Source organism: Peromyscus eremicus, chromosome 9 (genome assembly GCF_949786415.1).
Source record: "Peromyscus eremicus chromosome 9, PerEre_H2_v1, whole genome shotgun sequence".
Lineage (NCBI taxonomy): Eukaryota > Metazoa > Chordata > Mammalia > Rodentia > Cricetidae > Peromyscus > Peromyscus eremicus.
In genome coordinates this window covers 54,456,618-54,483,189 of record NC_081425.1, presented here as the reverse complement: position 1 = coordinate 54,483,189, position 26,572 = coordinate 54,456,618, and the positions used below count along the sequence as shown (strand labels likewise).

The 26,572-nt window shown below is 43.4% G+C and overlaps 1 protein-coding gene across 1 annotated transcript in view; it reads left to right on the top strand.

The window, feature by feature from the left end:
- Ebf2 (EBF transcription factor 2) overlaps positions 1-22,489 on the top strand; it is a 197,871-nt gene extending 175,382 nt beyond the window's left edge. The window contains exons 11-16 of the mRNA XM_059273420.1: positions 3,597-3,685; positions 5,211-5,276; positions 5,359-5,536; positions 8,049-8,234; positions 17,006-17,173; positions 20,729-22,489. Coding sequence (XP_059129403.1) covers positions 3,597-3,685; positions 5,211-5,276; positions 5,359-5,536; positions 8,049-8,234; positions 17,006-17,173; positions 20,729-20,760 — 719 coding nt within the window. The 3' untranslated portion in view covers positions 20,761-22,489. The remainder of the gene's footprint in view (positions 1-3,596; positions 3,686-5,210; positions 5,277-5,358; positions 5,537-8,048; positions 8,235-17,005; positions 17,174-20,728) is intronic.
- The last annotated feature ends 4,083 nt before the right edge of the window (positions 22,490-26,572 follow it).

Here is a 26,572-nt window from a genome sequence, read left to right as displayed (position 1 = left end):
CACACAAACATATCACACACACACACACCTAATATGTAATCGTATTAATTACTTTGTCACTTCGGCAAAACACATGACAAGAGCCACTGAAAGGAGGAGGGGTTTATGCTGTCCGAAGAGTCAGAGGGTGTGAGTCCACCACGACAGGAAAGGTCATCCAGTGTTGCCAGGAATGGGAGACATCAGGCAGGAAACAGACATGGATGTCCTCTTCAAGCCTCTCCCCAGTGACCAGCATCGTAGACCATAGTCCCACAACCTCCCCAAATAAAGCAACAGCTGGGAACGAGGTGTTCAAATGTGAGAGTCTTTGGAGGACATTTCACACTCAAACCATAATAAAGTAAAGAGAAAGAGAGGTGACTTTCTATTAGGAAAGAGAATGGGCCGGGCAGTGGTGATGCACGCCTTTAATCCCAGCACTCGGGAGGCAGCGGCAGGCAGAGCTCCAGGTTCGAGGCCAGTCTGGTCTACAGAGTGAGTTCCAGGACAGCTGGGGGCTACACAGAGAAACTCTGTCTCAAAAAATCAAATTAAAAAAAGAAAAAGAAAAGAAAGTGGAAAGTATCAAACCCCTCAAAAAAAAAATCCAGAAATTAAAATGGTAGCAACATAAGAAAAAAAATTCATTAACCTCGCTGATGAATAAAGAATTATCAGTTGAAATTAAAAAAAATTATAAGTTGAAATAATTCAATGCATAGTGGGAGGGAGTGTGAATTTACATATTCTTCCAAGGAGTGGTTTGATGCTATGTGTGAAAAGCCTTAAATATAAATCATAGTTTTTGGTCCAGTAATTCTAATTTTTGGCATTTTCTGATGGAAGTAATTAAAGTTATGCACAAATGATAATTATTGCTTTGGTTTTTATAATAGTGAGAAATTAGGATCACATTAAATGCCCAAATTAGGAAGCCATTTAAATAAATTATAAGAGCATGTCATGGAAAATATGCAGGAATTTAAAATAATGTTATAAAAGAATACTTAAGCATCGCAGGGAAGGCTTATAGCATACAGCATTGCTAGGTGGGTTGAAGTAGGCTGTGGAGCAGGATAAACCACATTTCTCAGAGTAATTTTAAGTATGTGTGTTTAAATCTGGAAGGATATAAGCAAAGGTGCTAACCCTGGGCTTCCCATTTTCTGTCACCCAAATGGAAATACTTTCATTATTTTCTTTATTACAGCAGGAGTACAAATTTATTGTACAGAATTCAGTCAGCACAAAGAAGTAGAAAGTGAAAATACTCCATCCTACTCCATCATTGCAACTTTTAAAAACAGACTTTGATAATTCTTTGGGAATTTCTTACAATGTCTTTGGATTATATTTACCCCCACCCCCACCCAGCATTGCTCCCTGTAACTCTTTTCAGATCCTCTCCCTACCTCCTCACCAGCTCTCAACTTTTTGTCCTTTTCTCTTTAAAATGACCCACTGGATCCAATCTGTGCTGTCTAAATACTCACGGGTGTGGAACCATCCATTGGAACATGGTTGACCCTCCAGGAACCACAATCTTAAAGGAGCCACTGTCTACAGCTCCTCAGCGAGGGGGTGGGGTGAGGGCTTGTGAAGCTCTTCCCTCCTCCATGCCAGGACATTGACTAGCTTGATGTTGTTCAGGTCTTGTGCTGGGAAACACAGCTGCTGGGAGTTTCTGAGTACAATTATCCCGTCACGTCCAGAAAACACCTGCTCTTAGAGTCGTTCTGCTACCTCTTCCTCTGTAGTTCCTGGGCCTGGAAGGGAAGACATGTGATAGAGATGTCCCATTTGCAGATGAGCATTTGCCTTCTATACTTTGACCATGCTTCAACTACTGCACAAAGAAGCCTCTATGATGAGGACTGACAGCTAAATTAATCTATGGATACAGAGATAAGAATTTAGAGGACAGTTTGATAGAATGTCAATTTAGCAGAACCACCATATAAAAAAAATAGTAGGTTTACCCCAAGGCCAAGAGCACCCCAACTAGGGGTTGTTGGCCGGATTACGGTACCAGGCATGTATTTCCTCCAGTAGAACAGACCAGAACTAGAAAGTGGTTGGTTACCCTTACAACATTCCTGCCACTATTGTGCCCAGTGGCATATCTTGCTGCTCTGGTTATTATTATAGTTGACAGGGTTCACAGCTGTGCAAGATTGTTGATTTCTTCCTCCTCACTCCCCCACAAGCAGACGACACAGCACCTTCTAATACTGTGAAAGCTAGCCAGTAGGGAGGAATCATCCCAACTTGATCTCTCCACAACCTATTACCAAAGTGCATGGTGTCTTGAGCAATAGGGTCTTGCTATCAAGTTCTGGTGGGCAACCAAGAACAAAGGCAATAGCCTGTATTGTTTGGGGTATCTAACCCTGGCCATCTCTTAAGCAATGGGTTTATGTGTGACTTTATTTATTAAAATGGTTTATAATTCGTTTAAAGAAGAAGTATCATTTGATAACCTAGTAGCAACAGGTGTTTATAAAATATGTATGAAAAGAAGAAAATTTTAAAATATACTCTCCCATGTTTGCTGTTACCTAACAAGAGTGTGGGAAATATTATTTTCTTTGTTTCTGCTTTGGTCATATATTAGTTTTAAAACCTTAAAGTTTAAACAAAAGGAAAGGAAAAGAGGAAGGCAGAGAAGGGACTGACTCTGAAGAACGCTACAAAACAGAAGAAATACCATTGTGACATTCCCTGACTCGCCAACTTGTTTTATAGTCACCAAGCTAAACATCTAACGTACATCAGGCTCTGTCATTAGCCATAGGACACAGTGGTGAGACATCACAAACGCTGTCCCCCTGAGCCTTCCAGGGCTGTGGGGAGAGCCTGACCCTCTGAGAAAGCAAGAGTAGTCGCACATAATTGCCAATTAAGAAAGTATAGTTTGCATTCATGACAATAAGATCATATACGAATGCAAGTATTTAAGAGAATGATTAAGAAAAGGGGACGTTAGAAGGATAAATAAATGAGAAGATATACTTGGGAAGGAGAAGCAAGGAAGGAGAGAAAGGAAAATGATACCGAAGTCGTTCATTGTCTTTCTAAGACACAGGGGTATAGTTGGGCTGGGGGTGTGGCTAAGTGGTAGTGCTTGCCTGGCATATGCAAGGCCCTGGGTTCAACCCCAGGCATTGAAAAAGAAAAATGAGGAGGGAAGAAAGGCAGGCAGGCAGGCAGGAAGGAAGGAAGGCTGGAATGCAGGAAAGAAGGAAGGAAGGGAGGGAGGGAGGGAGGGAGGGAGGGAGGGAGGGAGGGAGGGAGGGAAGACAGAGTAATTGGTCCATGACTGGCTGTGTAACACTCTGATGACCTGAGAATGAGCGGAGGATTGCAGGGATGTGTGCTTAAGGCAGAGATGTTGAAGCTTTGACTTGTTATTTTAATGGTAAGTGGAGACTTACTATAAATTCCAAACTTATGTGTGAATTAACCAGTGTCAACAACACATTCCCCTAACTGATTGTAGCACCATGTATTAAGTCTTAGAAAATATCAGAACTGATCCAATACCTGTGAAGGACTTCCTAGAAGAATTACTTTACAACCCAGATGTGTACTCAAAGAAACACTTTGTCTTTCAGCCTTAAATGAACCCACCATAGACTATGGCTTCCAGAGACTGCAGAAGGTCATCCCAAGGCACCCAGGGGACCCCGAGAGGTTAGCCAAGGTAAGGTTGCTGGGAACTGACGCATGAACATCTTTTTGTAGACACTCAGCAAATTTAGACAAATCCATTTGAAATCAAAATCATTTGAGTCCCATTAAAATTAATTAAGCCTTGAAACTGGCTATGCTTTAGATAACAATATGAGCATAAGGTTTCTGCTAATTTTGAAATATATTATGTTTAATATCTGAGGGAATGTGAAATCTGAAAGTTTGGTCTCATAAAACAGATATACTACAAGAATAGCCAGCTTATAAAACACTGCCAACTATATAAAGACAAATATTCACACCATCGCTTCAAAGTGTAAAATTCACTCCTTTGTATTTAAATGGGATTTTTTTTTTTTTTTTTTTTTTTTTTTTTTTTTGGTTTTTCGAGACAGGGTTTCTCTGTGTAGCTTTGCGCCTTTCCTGGAACTCACTTGGTAGCCCAGGCTGGCCTCGAACTCACAGAGATCCGCCTGGCTCTGCCTCCCGAGTGCTGGGATTACAGGCGTGCGCCACCACCGCCCGGCCCGGGATTTTTATTTAGCTCTAACTTCTAAGACTCATCGATCTATAGGCAAGCATTCTTGGAAGACCTACTGTGTGCATAAAAATTTAATGATGCTAAAGTGTCTCCATACAAAACTCTTATGAAAGGAGTCATTATGAATGAACTAGCTCAGAAAATGTCACCTTAAATCTGGCTCATGACATCATCATTATTTAAAAATAAGGCCATTTATTTATTGCCATTTGACTAAAGAGAAACTGTTAGATTTTTTACACTTATATTTGTAGCTTCCAGCGTGCAGATTATAAAATAACATTTTCTTTATTCCGTATTTAGATAAAAGGCCAAACACCAGTGGCTTCACCCATATACCTTTCACTCCCTCCTGGAAAAATGCTCAGCCCCGTTAAGTCAGCTGGTACCTGGACAGCTGCTGAGTAGCAATTTAAAAGGCTGTAAACAAGACAAAATAAAATGACAACGGCAAGATCCCCACCAAAATCGGGAGGTGGAAAAGGGAAAAAAGGAGAGGAGGCATTAGTGATTGCCAAATCTTTCTGGTTAAAATGAACAAGAGGAAATATTATTGAAGGAATTCACCTTTATTAGGATAAAAATTTGAGTAGGTATTGCCAAGAGAATTTCAGTGCTTTGTCAACTCCTTGGCAAGCAGCTAAAGTCAGGCCCATCAATCACTTGAAGAATATCTGATTAATTGAGAGTACCAGAGTTTCCAAATACAAGGTCTCAAGTTGCTTTCAATAGAATATCCAAGACAGTATCAATTCGGTGGGTGTTTTGAGTAGCATAAATCATTATGGAGCCATTATATAGTAGTGAGTTCCTACAGCTACCCATCTGTAGGATTTGTAAATGATTATATCCTATTGATCAAACCTAGTATCAGACTTCCTGGTTATTACATTTGGAGGTGATGTGTGGACTTTTTGTTTTCATCTATAATTTTCTTGCTTGCCATTTGGGGCTTTATCTTTGATTATACCCCACCCTGTCTTTTCTTTCTCAGGAAATGCTGTTGAAAAGAGCTGCGGACCTCGTGGAAGCCCTCTACGGCACGCCCCACAATAACCAGGTTAGATATGTGCATCTCACGATCTGTTGAGTTTGGCTCTTGATTCTGGATACAGTGCTCACCTCAACGTACCTTTCTGTAGGACATCATTTTAAAGCGTGCTGCAGACATTGCGGAAGCCCTGTACAGTGTCCCCAGGAACCCCAGCCAGATTCCAGCTCTCTCCAGCTCCCCAGCTCATAGTGGCATGATGGGTATCAACTCTTACGGCAGCCAGCTCGGAGTCAGCATCTCAGAGTCCACACAAGGAAATAACCAAGGTACTACCCTTCTGAAAGTCCGAGTCCAAATGGGGCTTCTCCATGAAAGGCCACCTCTGCTGGGGTAGGAGGAGTTGGAGAGCACATCATAAACTATCCAATGGGGCATGTGCCCAGGTAAACCCCACTCTTAGAGACGGGTTAGTTAACCATGCCAGGCAGTCTGTTTTTAGAGTCTGAGCTTTCAGGGGACTAGATAGAATTCTTTTGGCTAGAAATATTAGCAGGTAAAATTGACTATCGTAAGTTTCAAAGAGTTTAGGCATATGGAAAGAGGCTTACAGCTATTCATCAAATTCATTTTATAATGATGCTATGTGATAATCAGATTGAATGACAGAGAGAACTGATGGCACCATTAGTGTTCATTCCATGCAACTCTTGGTAACCAAGAGTATTGGCTTAGTTTTACTTGGGAATTTCTATTGTACATTTTCTCATATGGAAATATACAGCAATTTATTTAGTGAACTCTATTTTTATATAGGAAGTCTACCGTACGAAGATTTGTTTCAGTGAGGTTGATTTCATTAAGAGAGTCCTCTAAGTCTGTCATTAATAGTTCTTTGAGAAAAATAATTTTTCCAAATAACATCCTTAACCTTAGGTATTTGTTTCTAGTTTTATTTATCCACTATGGTTGATAGAGTAAACTATTTTTCATTCGATGATATATTTTAGACTGTTTTATAATTTATTTTGTGTTTGTTTATTGGTTGATTGGTTTAAATTTTTTGAGACTCAGACAAGCTAAGTAGTCCAGGCTGGCCTTAAACTCACTAGGTAGTCCAGGTTAGCTTTAAATTTGCAGCAATCTGCTGGACGGAGGTGGCGCACGCCTTTAATCCCAGCACTCGGGAGGCAGAGCCAGGCGGATCTCTGTGAGTTCGAGGCCAGCCTGGGCTACCAAGTGAGTTCCAGGAAAGGCGCAAAGCTACACAGAGAAACCCTGTCTCAAAAAAAAAAAAATTGCAGCAATCCTTCTGCCTCAGATTCTCTAGTGCTGCGATTATAAATGTGAACTATCATGCTCAGCATTCTTTATAGAAGTATTTATATATGTACATATAGAGAAAGATGTGTATGTGTGTAATATATGTGATGTGTGTGTATATATATATATATGGCATACATGCATTATATCAACCTATTTATATCTATATAATCTATTGACATATATTTCAGTTCTGGGAATTGAACCTAGGGCCTTGACTGTGCTAGGCAAGTGCTCTACCTCTGAGCTATGTCACCAGATCTAGTCGCTTTTAGACATAGTCATCCCCAGAGTTTCCTCAAGGACAGATGAAGTGAGCTGGCTCTATGCCAGGCTTTCAGAACCATAAGGAAACTCTCCATCCTTCATGTTGCTCATGGCCTGGGTGTCTGTACTTGAACGCTGACACCTCGGAGCCCTGGATAGACATAATTCACTGTGCCCCTCATACTTTCTGATCGAAAGTGATCTCCAGCCCACACAGAGGATGGTGATAATTTTGAAGTATCATTTCCAAACTGCTCAGCAGAACACACACGGCCCCAGAAACGTTGCTAGGACACCCTCCTCCACTCCCAGGAAAGATTCTGTGGTGTGTTAAATTTACAGAATACTAGATTGGCAAGTTTTGAACAAGATATTTATTCCTCGGGCCCTTTATTTGACAATCTTCAAAAAAATGGCTTCAGTGCACAACATCTGCCCGCCTTTGTTTGGCCACTGGATGATGTTCTCAGAGATAGGCATTAGTAGCTTGTAGAACTCCAGTGTCCATGCTAGCTCCATGGAGAGAGAGAGAGAGAGAGAGAGAGAGAGAGAGAGAGAGAGAGAGAGAGAGAGAGATGCTGGAGGGAGAAAGCTGGGCGTGGTGGTACCCAGCTGTAATTCCAGCACTCTGGAAGTGGAGGCAGGAAGATCAGCACTTCTGACCCTGAGCCTGTCTGGGATGCTTAGGAAGTTCCAGGCCAGCCACAGAAAGGTAGTGAGATCCTGTCTCAAAACCAAATTATAAAATAAAGTAAAACAAAACAATATAAAGCAAAATTAATAGAAGGGGGGGGGAGTACCAGAGGTGTGGCCTGTGTAGAGCAAAGAAGTTATAAAAAGCTGAGAGCCTGGCTATCAAGTACCAGACTGCAACTCAGTAAGGGGGATTAAGCTTTGTTGTTCTGCAGCGTGGTCAGGTGACAGCGGTTGACAATAGTTTATCATAAATTCCAAATAGGCAACAGAGATTTTTGAGTGCTTCCAATACCAGGAAGCGATAAATATTTGAGGGGCTGGATGTGCCAGTCGCCCAACGTGATCATTGCCCATGGCACGCATAGGTAAAAAAATGGGCGTGGATTGTAACGACATGTCAATTAAAAATAAAACGGTACAAGCAAGCTCCACCTCCCACTGTTGCCTGGCAGTGGTGGCTTTATGATCTGGGATGGATGTGGACAAACACTATCCACATTTGGCCTGCTGGTGGGTACCGCTTTGTTTACCTGGCCTGTTCCTTCTGTTGTCAAGGATACATTCGCAACACAAGCAGCATCTCCCCGCGGGGATACTCCTCCAGCTCCACGCCTCAGCAGTCTAATTACAGCACCTCCAGTAACAGCATGAACGGCTACAGCAATGTGCCTATGGCCAACCTGGGTGTGCCAGGATCACCAGGATTTCTGAATGGCTCACCCACAGGCTCCCCATATGGAAGTAAGTGACCTTTGCCATCCATCTGGCACTGTACGGCTCCCTGCAAGGTTTCACCTGCCAGCCTTTTAGTGGAGAGCTGTGTTCCCAAATGGTATGGACCCGTGGGAGACGGTCTCGTTTCTTGATGAAATGTCCTTCCCGCCTTTTGTTCTCTTCTCTTGGCTGGACTTGGACTCCCAGTGTATGCAAGTCCTCCCAGGGAAAGGGGCACAAAACAATTCCCTTGTATAAAGTGTACGTGGCTTGTGCATGTGGAGGAGAGGAACGGAGATTTCATTCGAGCTAGTAGCTTTTTTACTGAGCATTTTTTTCTTTTAACATTTTTAAATGATTTATTTATTCTTTTTTTATTTTTTTTTAATTTATTTTTTGGAGCTTAGGACCCAACTCAGGGCCTTGTGCTTGCTAGGCAAGTGCTCTACCACTGAGCTAAATCCCCAACCCGATTTATTTATTCTTATTTTACATGCATTGGCGTCTTGCCTGCATGTATGTCTGTATGAGGATGTCAGATCCCATGGAACTGGAGTCACGGACAGTTGTGAGCTGCCATGTGGGTGCTGGGAATCGAACCCAGGTCCTCTGGAAGAGCAGCCAGTGCTCTCAACCACTGAGCTACCTCTCTGGCCCCTTCACTGGGCATTTTCACATGCACGATTTCATTTCAGCTGCATGTCACAGGTAAAGTGGGCTGCTGCAGCTACCCTACCTAGCCACTATGACGTAGCTAGAATTTAACAGGCACAGAACTGATGGCATCCCATCCCTACCACCGCTCAATCTGTTATTTTCTTCCATGGTTTCTTCCATATAATCCACATTGATCATACCCATACCCCATTATCCTCTCTTACCCCCCAACCCCTCCCACCAAAGCCTTTCTTCCTTAGAAGTCACATGTTATTCTGTTGGTTTGTGGACCACTGCATTTACTTTGGATAGCTTGCTTGAGGGAGGGTAATTTCTTTGATCAAGGGTAACTCACCAGTGGCTATACAGCTGAGGAATACTATTTCCCTTTTCCCGGCATCCATTCCAAACCTATAGTTCCTCAGAGTGGGACCCTAACCAGGACATCTGGATTGTGCTCTCTTTGACTTGGTGACATGGCTCTGTCTTCCGTTAAGCACCTCCAGAGAGATGGAAGTTGACTGTGTGTAGCAGCTTGCTGGACTGGGACAGAGCCTCTTAATCTATGGCCTAAGCAGTGAAGTCGGTGCCTTGAGAAGTTGTGAAAACCCATTTGGGTTGCTTTGGGAGCTAAGCTGGGCGCTTACACAAGGGGTCCCTGGGGCCTGAAAGAGTGTGTGTTTTTTCCAACCTACACAGGGAATACTTGAGTCCAGGGGACATGCTGACCCGGAGAGCCAAGTGATGGAGTGGAGTGTTCTTGAAATGTTGGCTCTTGTCACAAGGCCTGTGCCTGTCCTTTCTTCACCCAGAGTGGCTCCCTTGTGCCAGAAACAAGGACGTGTCAAGGACAGCACACAGCTCTGTCAGCCACAGCTCAAGCAACAGGCCTCGGGGACTATTTCTCAGTGCCTTCTGACCTTTGGTTCCTGGGCTCACATATTCCTGAGTTTTTTCCGAGCTTTGCTTTTAAGTCACGTAATCAATATTACCCAGTGTGATGGGGATACAGGACCAAGCAACCAAATGCAGCACAGACCCTTTCTTTTAGTACAACTAACAAATGTCCTGTGCATGTTTCTTGTCCCGTGGCCTAGACTCACCAGAGCAGAGCCGCTTATGGAGATAGGTTACTGTTGATTGGTTTGTTTTTAATCTACTTAAAAAAAAAACTTATCTTGCTCCACAAGCATGTGGTAGAATGACAATAGTCAAACAGACTGTATGGATGTGTAACATGGGAACCGAGGGGAAAGTGAGGCAAGGAGGGAAAAATGTATCTAGAGTAACATCAATGGATCAATCTAAGGATGTATCTAGAGTAACATCAATGGATCAATCTAAGGATGGGCGTTGATGCTGTTCTGTGTGAAGGGCTGTCATTTCCCAGCTGACAAAATGTTATTGCAACAGTTGTTTCCTGTGTCCTCTATCTGTATAGAACCTTGTTAGGGAACTCAAAAGAAATGTGGACAGATTAGCTGCTGCGGCCAGGGGAGGTTTGTCACACACTTGGTCATGAATGAGGTACCTTGTGTGACAATGAGGCTCTCCCTTTAACAGACCCACAAGGAGCATGATGGCATGAGAGCCGGCCACCATATAAACAAAGCTACGCAATGATGATAACGGTGATTCACATGTTTCTCTCTACGGGTTAAAGAACAGTGTAGAGCCCAGGCCGAGCCCTGCAACCACGGCACAAATGTAACAATAGTTACTATCACCACTTTCTCTTAGATGAGGAGCTGATATATGACCGGTTCCAAGAGTCGTAGTAGGTAAATGGCTCAAATGGGACCCATGCACCTGGCACCAGAGTCACGATGCTGTGCTCTAAAATGATTCAGTAATGTGAAGTCTCGAGACAACTTACAATGTATCATTAGGCCAAGGCAGATAGAACTGTTCTCATCTGACCATTCCTTAAATGATTTTATCAAGTTTATTGTACTTATTTGTGTGTCTGTCTGTGTGTATACACACATGCACATGAATGCCATGACACACATACAGAGATCAGAGGACAACTTGCAAGAGTTGGTTCTCTCCTCCCATGCCAGTCTCAGGTCACCAGACCCCTCTACCCACTGAGCCATCTTGCCAGCCCCCATCTGGCCATTTTTGGACATACAGAAATGGCAGTTTCTCATGGGTCAGTCATGTGCTTGTGTATGTATATACAAGGTTGAGCACATGAAATAGTTGTTTTGTAGATTTTAAGAGTATGTGAATATGCACTCCACAGTGCATCCAGTGGAGTTAGCAGTGTGTGTGTGGCAGGTGTTCAGTTGGGTATTATTTGCCTCATGTTTCTTACTAGATAATTCCAGGACAGTAGCAGTCTGCCCACTCCATCAAGTGACATCAGAAAAAGTTACACCCCAAATCTTTAAGTCATCTGTTAAAATAGGAAGACAGGATGGTGTCCTGCTCATCAGGGAGTAAGGAGACCTCAGAGGACCACCCCCCATCACCCCTGTGGTCCTGAAAGTAACCTCTTGCACGTTGATTTTTGGAGGGAGGGTCTGAGGGAATTGCTGACTGTGAATGGGATTCGAAGTGGTGCATTCGTTATGATCAGATTCGCCTGTTGTAAAATCCCAAATCCCCAGTGGGGTTCATTACGATAACACCTGACCTATATTTCTAACCAGCGAGGTCTTCACTTCTCTGTGAAATATTTTTTAAAGCCCAGGGGGAAAGATTTCATCAGTTCAATTGCTTGTGTCTGAAAACACAATCCTATGTGGTGGTGGTTTTTTTTTTTTTTTCTTCTAATGAGCCTGATGTGGCTGGACCACGCCACGGGACAATCACTCGCCAGAAACATTAGAACAACGCGAGAGCCAACCCTTGCCCTCTCTGTCAAGTCTGCCTTGCCTTACAGCCAGCACAGAGCCTCACATCTTCCCTGAATTTGCTCTCACACGCCTTCAAAAAACGGCCCCACAGATGTTTTTTCAATCTTACACACAAACTTCACTTCCTGGCGGTAGCCGTGTGTGCCAAGTTCCAGCTCGGTGCACGTTTTTATGCCTGGACTCTAAGCCCCTGACAATAGGGGGTTCTAATGAAATGCTGACAGACCCCCTGAGTGCCAGCCACTGCGTGGGCTGGATGCAGATGCAAAGGAGGGTCTGTGAGTTCCAGCAGGGGTTAAGCTGGCCAATCAATCCTTGTAAGAAGAAAAGCGATTTTTCTTTAACTCCCAGGTTCACACAGATTTCTGGGCCAGACGTGCTTGCCTTGGCCTTGGCCTCTAGCCACAGATGGAAAGGTGTCCAGAGACATTCTCAATTGGAAGTTTGTGTGATCAGCTTTCCCAAAACGGTGCACTTCGCTGTCCCCAAACATGGTCTACTCAACAAGCCTGCAACACCCATGGGGACCATGTCTTCCAAGCAGAATAACCTTCGAGCCAACCCAAAGTATGGGGCAGACTCCATTCAGGCAGGCGTCCAACTACTTCACTTGTAGCCTTAGACTGTGCCCTGCGCTTCAGTATTTTTATATTTTTAGAAGTAAATAATAAGACATTTTCTGTTGTAAAGCATTCAATGACTATTATAGAAAATTCCAAACATAGGGAAATAGTTTTTAAAAGAGAGAAGACTCCCTCCCCGAGAAAAGCAAGCTCAACAGTTTGATGTGTCTCAATTGCATTTCTTAAGTAAAGAAAAAACAAATCCTGCAATAGTAAATTCTGACTCTAGACATTTTGAAAAGCATGTATAGGCCCAAAAGAAAGAAATGACATGCCATGTCTGCGCAGGTATAACCACAGTTGTTGTTGCTGTTGTTTTTGTTTTGTTTTGTTTTTGGTGGTACTGGGGGTCAAACCCAGATCCTTGTGCGTGTTAGGCAAGTGCTCTACAACTAAATGAAATCCTCAGCCCAGCAACCATTAACTTTGAAAATACAGCCTTATGGTCATGACAGACACACTTTGAAAACTCTGACTGGGAGTATGCAGGAAGGTACATGAGAGGAGGGCGGGAGGAAGGCCGACAAATGACTAATGTCATGGATGTGACACCAGGCTCTTTCCCAACTTCTTATTGTTGTAAAAAGTCCTTGAATCTTCTTCTCGGCACATTTGTGACCATCCCTTTGAGGTTAATTTCCAGAGATTAAATTAGTGGGTCAGATGATGGGAACATATGAACACACTCTGCTATGTATTGCCAAAGTCCCCCTGGGGGGACGACTCTCTCCTCAGGAAAGAGCCTGAGTGTGCTTCCTTGCCTGCTGGTCTTTTCTTAGTTGTTACCCATTTAATAAACGAAAAATGGCATTTGTTACTCTTGACATCACTGGTTTATAATTCTTCAGTTGGAATAACACTCCTGTTCAGATCTCTCGGCCATTTTCATTTATGTTATTTGCCAATTTCCTATTTTTTTTTTTCCTTTTCCTAATTAACTTACAGCAAGCAACACATTAGCTGTCAAGGGCATGACACAGCTAAATGCACATTGCAAACATTTTGTCTTGATTCTTCATTTGCTCCTTGTGCAGATGTGAGTCACAGAAGCTTTTTCATTGTGTGTCAACTCTGTCTTTCCAACTCCTGTTGTGACTCTGTGGGTGAAAGAAGTGTGCAAATTACATAACCTTTTGTTATGTAATAACATAAATTACATCGTCTCCCACCACTTTCACAGCTTTCTTTTTGCAAATAACTCCATATCTACTTAGATTTGCTTCCACACCGAGCCCAAGAAAGGACCCTAAATTTGATATATTTCATATCCCACTGGTTAGCGAATTAGCTTATGCCTCAGTTCCCAGCACCATGACACACACTACCATCTTTATTAACCATTAGGTCTCATCTATAACCATGTCCATTTCTGGACCTGTTTCCCCACAACTATTTGTCTACCTCGTTGTAGGTATGATGCAGGTTTATATTGACCACGTCTTTTAGTATCTAACATCAGTGCTCTCCTTGTCCACAAAGCTTTCTTATAGCATGGTTATTGAAATACGTAGCAGTTATGTTGGCTGAAATGCAGAGAATTCCTTTAAGCCTTCTGCTTTAAACGGTTTAAGTTATAGTTTACGTTGGGTGCCATTTGTCATTTTCACAGAGGTTTTTGAGAAGTGTCTTTCCAAGGGTTTGCACTTGTCAACTCTGCCACCGCTCTTTTGTGTCACTTGGTAAAGTTTCTCCTGAGAAGTTGCTGTGGCTTGAGTCACCCTGTAGGTTGAATCAGCAAGTTAAGAAAAGTATTTGTAAGAACGAGATACATGCTGGGCACATATGGGATGGCATGTGTGTCTATGTGTCTATGTGTGCATACATGTGTGTACTTGTATATGTGTGTAAACGTGTGCCTTTGTGTGTACATGTTTTATGTGTGTGTGCACATACGTGTATGAGTGTGTATATGTGTTACGTGTGTATGTGTGTGTACATGTGTGCAGGTGTGTGTACATGTGTGTATGTGTGTGAGTGAACATATATAGATTCTGCTTACACTTGGAGAACCTTCTCTGGTTGCTTGCACAAGATCAATCTAATGAGCACTCAATCGTGGAGTGGGAAGGAATAATCAATCCCCCACCTCTAGCCGAGGAGCCATTGACACTGATGACTTCTGGGGAAGGGAGAGTGAGTTTTCATTGAGGTGTGACCCCTGGTAAGTTGACCGCTATTTAGTGGGTGACCCCCAACCCATGAGTGTGTGAGCAGCACAAGTTGGCCTAGGTAGATTATTTTTTAAAAATGACATGACATTTGGAGGGGTTGTTGAGGTGAGGGTGGATCTGGGGGAGTTGGAGGGAGGAGTGGAGAGTAAATAATTAAAATATACTATATGCATATATGAAACTCTCAGAGTTAGTAACAATATCATATTTTTTAAAAAAAGAGCCTTCTCTGTTATCATGCGTGAGTGAGGCTCTTGCAGCACAGAAAATAGGATGTCATTTTGGCGTCTACATTGAGGACTTAATGTTGTAGAGGTTAGACCACGATCAGAGCCAGAGCCTCTTGCCTCTCAGCCTTTCTTTGGCCTCTAAATCTGATGTTAAGGGAAGGGGGAGCATTTTTATATTGCTTTATATTTCATTGATGGTAAAGCCGAAGCTAGATGAGGATATTAGACTTGGAACCATAAACAAGATCCATTCCTAATGATGAGCCCTGCCTCTTACGGGGTCCAGTGAATCAGTCCATTTCCTCACACATTTCTATCCTCAAGCGTGACATGAACTTCCGCCCCCCTTTCCAGTGTTCTTTCTACTTGTATTTGCAAAAATGGTGGAGCTGGACTCGGGTGTGTCTTTCTTCATAGCTTTTAATATCAGTATTCCCTGAGCGTAAATATTCCTTAGAATGAAGCTCTTCCTTTCCTTTCTTTTCTTTGGATAACTTTGGCTTGTGATTCTGTTGTAAAGATGTCATACTAGGGGCTGGAGAGATGGCTCAGTGGTTAGGAGCACTGACTGTTCTTGCAGAGTTCCTGAGTTTGGTTCCCAGCACCCATATGGAGTAGCTCATAACTGTCTGTAACACCAGGTCTAGGGGATCCAATGCCCTCTTCTGGACTCCTTGATACCTGCACTCATGTGTACATACCCACACACGGTTCAAAGTAATAAATCATTAAGAAGAAAGACATCCTATTTTTTTTTTTTAATTTTTATTGTAATACTGTCTGTGATTGCTATAGGTACATTTGAGATGCAGGGGAGAGGGGATAGTATCTACCTCGGGGTACCAAAGCTCTGACCTTCAAGTCACCTCACCCTTAGCTGATGATGCTGTTGCTCCCATCTCATTCACTCCTTGCAAGCAAGCTTAGCAACAAACAAGAAGATCTCCTCTCTGATGTAACTCGGTGGAGTATGTGCCACGAGGAGGTGGGGCCCTTCAGTGTTTAAACTGCCTTTATTTTTCTTGGAAATCACCACCCTTAGCCTTTGGCTTCCCTTAAGTCATTATTTAATGTTAATATTGTTAACATTGGTGGGTTTTCTCTGAGCATTATGTCAGGGGAGACCGAATTTCAGCTTTATTTCCCAAGTGCCCTGAAAGTCCAGAGAGGGAGGTGATCTTCTGAATGATAATGAACTCCTACACAGAGTGAAGAAGTGGCCCATGGAGGGGGCAGTCTGCTGATCTTAGCCCTGGACGTCAAACCCCTAGGGCATGGGAGTTACCAGGCGGCTCATAGCTCCAGATAGGACTTCTTTTTAGGGTAAAAAGACATTTCCCATGCTGCATAGATTTTTTTCTCTTGCCATTTCTATCATGAATGAAGATCTACCACATCTTCCCATCCTTCCCCTACCTTGATGGCCGCCTTCCTGGACTCCCAGTTGGAAGAGTGTTCTGTCTTCTCACATGGCCTTCTTCTCCTCTAATGGCGTCACTGCCACAGCAGTTCTTTCATATGTCTGTTCTGCCTCATCGATGGTGGAAGAATATTGTCACGTTCAACGTATTTTTCTGATTTCTCTCTTTTGTTTTATTGGCGGACAGCTATTGTATTCAGTATTCAGTTTCAGATAGACGAGTTCTTTCAAGACCCTTGATCACATTCCTCTTCCTTCTGCTTCTGAGCCATATATACGCTCACATGCATATACATGTATGCATAGAATGACTTTACGTATCTCTGAGGAGCTGAGAAAACACATGCTATTGTCTCTTTGCATCTGATTTATTTTGCATAACATAATGGTCTCTGAGAGCCCAATCAGAAAATGGACTAATGCGACACATGATAATTCTCTAAAAGATGTATGAATGGGTGTACCATACCTGTGAAAAACAATTTCCACTACCTTAGCTGTAAGGTGAATACAAATGAAAACAATATTGAGAGTCTCTCTCACCCCGGTCAGAATGGTTATCACAAGGAAAATGACAACAGCAGGATGCTGGCAAGGAGGTGGGGGTGGGGAAGGAACGCTTACCCGTGACTGGTGGAGTGTAAATTGACCCAGCCACTATGGAAGTCGGTATGAAGGCCCCTCAAGTTTGTTGCTCTTTTTAATCACTGGAACCTGGACCAATTCCTGGGAGTTAATAATTCCTCAAGCAAATTGTGGAGAATGTGTCTGTTAAGAAAAAATGGTTTCGTGATGAGCCCCCATCCTAAAGAGTGTCATGCCTTCGTTTCCAGTCATGTCCTCCAGCCCCACCGTCGGCTCCTCCAGCACGTCCTCCATCCTCCCATTCTCCTCTTCAGTTTTTCCTGCTGTCAAACAGAAGAGTGCCTTTGCCCCTGTCATCAGGCCCCAAGGCTCCCCTTCGCCCGCCTGTTCCAGTGGCAATGGAAATGGATTCAGAGGTAAGTGAAGGGACCACTGTAGGGGCGCATGTGATCCAGGTGTCCTGGGCCTGCAAAGAAAGGGCAAGCATCCCAGCTTTACTCTATAGCTCTGAGCACTTGCCTACAGAGGTCCTGGAACTTTCATGGTGGGTCATGGATGGCAGAAGTGCCGGGCTGATGCTTCACCTAGTGCTGAGTTAGTATTGGGGGGTGAATGAGGTCAAGCCGAGCACCTGTAGGACATGAAATTAGCAGTGGTAGAGCCACGTGTTCACCTCAGGAACATCTGGGCAGCCCAGAATTTTGCTTTCCATAGGGCCATTCACTGTTTCTGGAAGACTGACCTCTTCACATGCCTTGTGGTTATTTCTTATCTAGCTGGCTTACCATCTGGGCTTCATGTTCACTTCATGTACTCTCATGGTACATGTGGAAGGGTCCATCAGGAGCGAAAACTCTGGTTATATGCTAGCCAAATTGATAACAGGTGCCTGATCCAGGGGTGAAGTAGGGAAGGAAGAGGAAAAAGCCATACTGTGTCTAAGAACAAAAAAATTAATATCACCCGTCAAACCCACTTTTGAGCGAGATCCTAAAATGTGAGATGACATGACGTAGCACAAATGTGATGAGTACATGAGAATCTAATCATCCCTCTGAGAATGGGAGGCAGCTGATGGCAAGAGAGCAAATTGGAAACTGCTGAGCACCATGACTCACTGGTGACCCACGTTATTTTTGGCTGTTTCTCATGTCTTGACATGAAAACATTTATGACAGGCAGCGTTGGTCAGCAGAGCTTTGTGCGGACCTAGGATGGGCTGTGCCATTCTGGGGACCCCAGCTCTTGCTAAAAGTGGCTTGCTGAAAGCATGTGTTCTAAATCTTTGGGGGATACCTGTGAGAGTAGCTGAGAGAACTTGAAAGGCATGTTAGGTTTCTGTGACTTTCACCCCTAGGGACTGTGACATTTTGACAGAGATGACAGAGAAACTGTCAAAACCATTACTGGAAACCCAGCTCTCAGAACAGCCCCTGAAAATTCCTCTCGGTAGGCTAGACTGCTGGAGCTCCATGCCACCCAACATGTGGGTAGTTGGAAACATCTGTATATTGGATGAAACTTTCTTCTTTTCATCCAGATGTCTAAGCCATAAGGGAAACAGCACAGCTTGTAACTAAATGTCTCCACCCACCCTGTCTCTCATCAAACACCCCCCGGGCTCCATCTTGTCACTCAAAGCAGGATTAGAACTTTCTCCATGAGGGTCATGTTTACATCCTGGGAAATAAACACGATGGGGGGCATGTCTGCTGGGTCCCCCTCCTCACACCCTGTTGGTGAGGATGTCTCTGTTCTCTAAGTTTCCTGCCTTCATTCGTCAACTTTAGGCTGAAAGGGGAATAGAGTGAGGAAGTGGAGGCCCCGGGCTCATGATCCACAGGTAGACAATACTCCCTAAAACTTGCCCTACCACAGGTAGACAAGGCACTGCGCCGAGTACTCCACATAGACCTCCTCCTTCGGATCATGTCCATCCCCCTTATTTAGCTGAACAGCTGATTGGAGACTGCACAGCAAGTGGCTGATGACTTAAATCCAGGCACTCAGACTCTAGAACCTAGGCTCTGACAGCAGCACACTGTCTCTCTAGGAACAGTTATGGTGGACTTCCTCTCTTTGCCCACCATCACTCACATCTACTTTGCCACCAGGACGGAGGAAGGGCATTGCTTTTCTGTAAAATGCCCAAGGCGAGAAGGAACCGGACAAAGAGAAGCTAAGCCTCTCTCTACCATGAAAGTCATCAGCGAAAATCCTCCCCACCCCTTCACCCCCCTACCCTCCTACTCCCCCACCCCCCCCACCCCCCACCCCCTCACCCCCGCCCAAGAATTTTTATCTTTCTGTTTGTTGTCTCTGGTTTCTCTAAGTACAAAGTCAAGGTCACCATCTAGCAAAATTCCAACCCATCTAGTGTTAAGTGGACCAGGTAAAAGGGCATGAATGAAGTCTGCTGTTCCGAGATTTGGGGCACCTGTGACCTGTATAAAGGAGGAAGGGCTGGAGAGCATGGAGTGTAATAGGGGAGAAAAGGGGAGGAATCTGAGTCAGGCTTCTACCACCTCAACACTACAGTTACAGCATCTTCTGTCCCACCCTCTGCCGCACTCATGAGGCATTTACAGTTGATGAATGTAGTTTGTAAGGTTATATTATATGCTGTGTGTCTGATTCACTTTCTAGCTCCCTCCAGAAACACACACACACACACACACACACACACACACACACACACACACACACACACGGGCTTCCTACACTCCTGGATAATTACAGCAGTTGTTATATATCCAAGTCATCAGGGAGTGTCCAGAATTGAACTGCCTTTATTGAAAACTTACATCGATTCAATATATAGTAATACAGGCAAAAATAATTAAGGCTTTGCTAGCTGTGTAAGACCTTAATCCAGATCTCACAAACATTCAATAAAGGCTGTATGGGCAGGGAAACAGGCAGCTGACAATTTTGCCCGAGAGAACTAGCTGGGGTAGAGAAAGAGGGGGAGGGGAGGGAAGGGGGATACAGGAAGGGAAGAGAAAGAGATGAGGTTGGAGAGAGCATGAGCGGCCAGCATTTCGGCCATTTGCTTGGAAGCATCATGATGAGCATAGCTCAGAAAGATGTTTGTGCAAGAGTCGTTTTTCCCTTCCATGCAACACAAAAAAAGAAATCCAGGAATCAAATGTCGGAGATGGTTGGAAGTGTGGATACAAGGGAACGCTGTCATTTTCCAAGTCTGTAAAAATTCTCTGGGCTCATTACAGTGCAGCAAGGACAGAGGCATGTGTTTTGCTGTGTGATCTCCCACTTTGTTCATGCCCCACACAGTGGGAAAACACTGGACTTGATTCTACCCAGATAAGTGTCATTTACATCCTCTTGACTAGATGGAGGAGGCAGTGGATGGTGTATTTGGGTATGGCATGGGGAGTGCAGACTAGGTTGACTCCCAAACTAGTAATGGGGTCTTTTCCAAAGACTAGAATTTCTAAATGACTATCTCCACATACCACCAGTGAGCTCTCAATAAAAATGTACTACTTTAAAAAACAAACAAACAAGCAAACAAAAAACCACTAATCCAGTTTAGAGGGGAATGTTCATGAAGACACTTAGGTGGAGATAAAACCTTAGTTTGTTATAATCAATGCCCAAGATGCCAACAGGCTCAGTACCTTGGAGTTTCCCTTCTGGTTCCCCTCAGTGATGTGGGACATGTCCGTTGCAATTTGGTTTACATGCTTACTTCTGTTGTCCTAAGATGACCCAGTGATACACAGACATGGTAAAGTGCTTGCCCAACACGCCTGGGGACCTGATGTAGGAGGCCAACACTGAAGCTTCTGGTTAGCCCAGTCCTGGAAAAAATCCACTTGCATAGGAACACCTCACCAGCTCCCTGGGTTGTGTTAGACGCTGTTGTTCCCACACCTGCCCTCCTCCCTATGATCAACTTTTCCACACACAGTCTTGATGTTTCAATCCTTGTCGCTCTTTCCTTGCAGCCATGACTGGACTTGTTGTGCCCCCAATGTAAAGCAGAGGAAGAACTGCTTTCTCATAGCACAAAACTACTTATTCCCATGGACCAGTTATGAAGGAAGCACTCTGAACTCGCTGGGGAGAGTTTCATCCCTGAGTGGCCATGTTGGACAGATGCGGGAAGGCAAAGAGCCGCCATCTTGGTCTCATGTTCCTCATGAAGCTTGGACAGTAACTACACAAACTGACCCTTTTGGAGACAAGGACAGAAAAATGTCATTGACGCGGTCAGTGCTCAGAGCAGAAACAAAATTCTTTGTTATGAACATTATGAAAACCACCTTCCTATGTTTGTAAAATATTTAAGAAAAACATTGGCAAACATTCATGCTTAATATTTTGGATACTATTTGTTTTTCTTTGTAGGAAAAAAGTTGAAAGTTTCTATTTTCTATGAATCCTTTCAGATACCAATTTAGTTTATGCAGAAAAAAAAAATTGAACAAAACAGGGTACCAGCATGGAAGACTTTCTTAAAAATGAAACCTGAATTGAATGAGGAAATGTTGTATGTGTGTTTGCTTATACTTTAAGCTCTTTAAAAAAAAAAAAACAAAAAAGGGAAAAAAATTTAAAATGTTTTACAGTTATTTAAATAAATAAACGTGTAACTTATTGTAAGTAGAAGTAGAAATTAAGACCTTTTTTTTAGAAGAGAGGAATCTCTCTTCCTGATGTAAAATGAAATGGACACAAACATGTAGTGACAAGTTTTAAAGGTGTGTGGTTATTACAGTTGCTTATTAGATTCTTATCCTACATCCCGCATCCCCTTCTTTTTCCATCCTTTTATCGACCCATGCACAAGAACACTGTAACTTGTGCGGATTCCCACAGAACAACCCACCACAAAACCAGACTCAGAGAAATGCTGGAACACAGACAAACACAAACAAAGAGCCATCACTTCATTCCCAGACCTGCTTTCTAAGCGGTTCACAGATCGGTTGTGGTGTCCACTCTTGGTGAAACATTTTTAAAACTACATTCTTTCCTGAGCGATGCAGGGAGTCTCTGTGTTACCATCTCAGCGCTGACTGTCCCTAGAGAAGAAGGGACAAGCTATCTCGCCTGTAAGAAGGGCCAAAGCCACGTAACTAGGCTGACCACAGGCTCTTCAGAATTTCTCCTTGACAGAGCCATACCATCTTTCCTCGTCTGGTGCCTGATTTAGGCATGGAGTCAGGAAGTTCCACAGAACTTTGCAGAAAGAGGTTGGGGAGGTTGGCCGTGTTCCTTGGACTCTTAAGACTCAGTCTTCGACTTGCCTTTCTATGCCGAGTTTTCCTTTTATACTATTCAACTCCCTCGGAAAAACGTGTATCTCACCTGTTTCTGGGAAGAGTGGGATGGGGTGTAGAAGAGAGAATACAAAAATCCCTAAGCCTCTCTCCTTCTGCCCAAAGACATGGGCATTGGGATTCCTGGGAGATTAGTGGTAGCTGTGTTCTAAGCGGTGCAGTTACCCAGCCTGCCCTGGGAGCCCTGTGTAGCCTACCTAGTTCTTAGCAGGGGGAAGCCCTGCCATAGTTGCTAACCGTGGTAGACTCTTGAAGATGTGTGTGGTCCTGGAGATGCATCTAGACTTGCGTGGCTTGACAATAGGATGTCATGAGTTTCCGGGTCAGGTGTCTTCTCTTTGATTCCACAGACTTAGCTTGGGGTTCTTGGTTAGGCTTCTAGCATTGGAAATTGATACAGCTTTCATAAAAAACAAAAACAAAAAAACAAAAAACCATCTTTAGTGCTTCTGAGCCGGTTCTAGATCACCCTCTCAGTGCCCCACTGGTCCATGTCCTCACTTGCCCAACCCTCAGCTGTCTTATTTGCCTTTAGTTTGCTCTGGAATTACCCAATAGGACTCCTATTTTGTTCCCTATGCACATGAGAACCCACAATTTTAGAAACCTGGCATGCTCATAACTACTGCTGACAGTCCTTCATAGACAGGGCTCACAGCGCCAAAATACACGGAAATGCATGAGAAAAGCTTCCCTGGCTAACAATCCGGTACCGGGCAAAGAATGTGTGGAATACGAACTTACCATCCCCAAACGGAGGCAGAACACCACTCAGCATGTTTAGACCTGGATTTGAGCCAATCCAACATAAGAACTTTTTTTTTTTTTTAAGTAGCATAGCTTTTAGAACATGTGACTTTCTCTTGCATGAAGATTAGTGCGGTACTGTCTTCAGACTGATCGTAGAAGCTGTCAGGAGCTTTACACCAACTGTGTGTAACTCAATCCCAGGCATCTTTGACCATTCACTAGGACCTCGGCAGCCACAGTTCTATTTAATTGTACAAATGTGTGTAAGGATTATTTTTAGTGTACTAATAAATTAAAAACAAAGCCACTCTGTCCTCTTTAGTCTTTGCTATTAAATGATTCTGGTCCCAGGTTATTTTTGTGCCACTTGGAAGACAAGTATCTCTATAGGTAATGACAAAATTCTGTTCTATTTTTGAGAGGAGCTGTGTAAAATTTTTCATTTAAATGGACAATTTACTGCGTTATTTATCTCATTTATAACAGCATCGAAATTTCTTCCCACTTTTTTCTTTGCACATTTCAACATGCATGGTTTAAAAACCATTATCTTTACCTTTTGTACAGTAAGGTCTCATTTCCAAACTGTATAGTTTTGTTGGTTTTTTGCTTTGTCGGTTACAGACAGTATAAAGTTGCTATGCACAGAGCTTTTTGTAAAGACAGCTTTTTTTTGTTTACTGTTTTTAATGGTCTTCCTTATGAAAGAATATCTTGTTTGTAAAATGAATATGTCTACTTCAGTTTTAAACTTTAAATTATCCTAACAAAAAATAAAATTTTTGTACTGTAAAAATAATCTTTGCTTTTTTTTGTGGCAGAAATTTAGTTTGAGAGTTGTTCTTGATTTGGGGAGTTTCCTTGTGAGTTCCAGTCACTCAGCTTTCCTCTGGTTCAGGAAAGCTTACCACAACTTTTGCTTAAATGAGAGTGTGATATCAAGGTCATAAATTAGAGATGATGTTAGGCCAATTTTCTGCATGTATTAGTCTCATGTCCATAGACCAAATTTTTTCATAATCCTCCCCAGACTCAAGGGATCCTGTTTGCACTGTTCGATATGTTGGACGAATGGAATTCTTGAGGTTGGTAGTCTAATATGGGCTGAAATCGTCTACTGATCAAATGTAAATTGACACATTAGACATCAGTTGAAGAATTGGGGGCACAAAAGCTCAATGCCTACCCTTAAATCACAGGAGAGGAACAAGACATGTTTCCCTGGAAGGGAACAGTCAGAGGAAGACAGAAGGGCTAGCGGCCTCATAAAAGCTGGGCAATTCAGCAATAACTTTTCACATGACTTTTGGATATGAATCCTGGTTTTCCCACCTGCCAATGGAAGGAAGGCGCAAAGAACCTCGGCATTCTCCGATTCTCATCTTTAAAAAGGAGGGATTTCAGTGTTTGGGTGTTCATTGAGGTTAGTTATCATTGGCATCTCAAGGACCATAGCCCTCTTTCTCAAGCACTGAGGAGAGAAGCAGGCAGAGCACAGTTTACTCTGGCTGTTTGTGGACAGAAGAATGAATAGCAATGGGACCATCATTTAGCCTCGTGCCCTTCAGTCCTGTGAAAATTGGGGTAGAAAAATAGACCAGGCCTGAGAGGTGGTTTTCTGGCATTCATGAGCATGGTGGAGAGTGGCCCATGCATGGAAAGTCATGGTCCTAGTTCTCAGGAGATGACAAGTCCTAACAGTTTATGTTTTCCCCAATTAAAATGCTAATAAGATTTTTTTTTTTTTTTTTTTGGTCACAGGCTGGAACACCTGCTGTGTTATGGCTTGACTTTTGAGGACAAAGCTCACATTTTTTTTTTCAATTCCAGATTTTTGCAAGTCCAAGAGTTTGAGCCCATGAAAACGTGCTTTTAAGATAGGGCCAAAATGACTTCTAGTATCAAATCCAACTATTTACCATTTCTGAAGTGAGAAAGAGCACAATGGTTACATATAATCACAAGTGCTACAAGGACTGAGACCACAGAAATTTGAAATGTGGTGACCATAAAACCTCAAAAGCACCATTCAGCAGGGAGCCTGGGGGTGGGGTGGGGGGGCTTGCTGCTCTTACAAAGAATCCAGATCCGGTTCCCGGCACCCACAAAAGATGGTTCACAACCATCTGAAACTCTAGCTCCAGGTATCCAATGCCGTCTGTGGCTTCTATGAGTACCCACACACATGTACACATACATGGGTGTATGTTCACACACAAACAGATTATAAAAAGTAAAAGCTATCAATAGCCCCATAGCAAACAGTGAGGATAATAACTAGGCCAATGGGAATGCTAGTCGTCTGCCTTCTGCTCTGTGGAGAAGCAGAAAGGATGTGAGGGTTGGAAGCCGGCAAAGCTGAGTTCTAATCCTAACCACATCCCTCACTGTAACTAATTATCAGGAAATTATATGTATGAACTTCAGTTTCTCCATCTGTAAATGTGGAGGGGAGTATTGTGGGGATTAATATGGCAACTCCACGTAGTTAAAAAGGAGGTTTATTTTTGGGTAACTTACAGCCAGTAAAGGGGTTGGTTACAGGATCCCAGAGAGATGAGGTGCAGTCCAGGCAGGCTTCTCTGGAGAACTCTGCCTGGTCTGTCATCCAGCATCCAGGATCACCAGGAACCAAGAGGGCTGGCACATCCGGATCTTGGGTCTTAAGGGCTCCTGTCTCAGCCCACCCCAGGGGCGTGTCATAGGTAGGCGTGGCAGTTACTGGAAGCCTCACTAGGGGCAGTACTTCCAGGTCAAAGCTGGAACAGCTACCCACTACAGGGGAGACCTTTACGCCAAGATCCTTTCCCTGACAAGATTGTGGAGACGTTTAAATAAAATAACGAATGTCAAAAGTCAGACACAAGTGTTTTTAGCTCTATATGTTTTAGTTTCTTTCCCCTTACCCTGTGATTAAAAATTCACACATGTTTATCTGAAAAGCCACACATAACTCTTCCCTTACAATGGCACAGAAAAGAGGATTATTCGTCAATGTCTGTGAAATGTTTGGAGGCTGCAAGATCAGAATGTGGGACTAGCACTATGTACACCACAGTTCATGAGCTGCCAGCTCCTTCAGCTGGATCCACTGACAAGATAAGGCTTCTAATAGTTGTGTTCCTGTCTCCTGAAAGTCAGTGTGAGGGCCTAGGAGGAGATGTGACTGCCTGGCATGGACAGGCAGCCAGTCCTGTGATATAGGCAAGCCTCTCTGGAGAGGAAGTAGCATAAGGAAATGGTTAATTTCCATGGTGTGTGTGTGTGTGTGTGTGTGTGTGTGTGTGTGTGTGTGTGTGTGTGTTTCACACACACCAGTAAAAGGAAGTCCAAAGTTTATCTCTTTGAAGTCTACAAGTCACTCTAAATCCCCTCATCTTTTTGGTTTCACGCTGTGAGTTTTGTGGTTTGAATGTGAAATGTCCCACACCAAGTTCACATGTTTGAACACTTTGTCACCAGCTGATGGCGCTGTTTGGGAAGGTTGTGGAATCTTTGGGAAGTGGAGCCTCAATGGAGGAAGTTGGTCACTGGGGGCAGGCCTTGAGGTCTTACATCCGTGCCCCACTTCCTATCTACTCTCTGTTTCCTGACAGCCAAGATGCAATGTGACTAGATGCTTGCTGCCCGTTTGCCAAGTCTCTCCCTCCCCAGCAGGATGGACTATACCCTTCTAGAACTCTAAGCCAAACACAATTCTCTATCCAACTTGCTTCCTGTCATATATTTTGACCATAGCAATGAGAAAAGTCACTA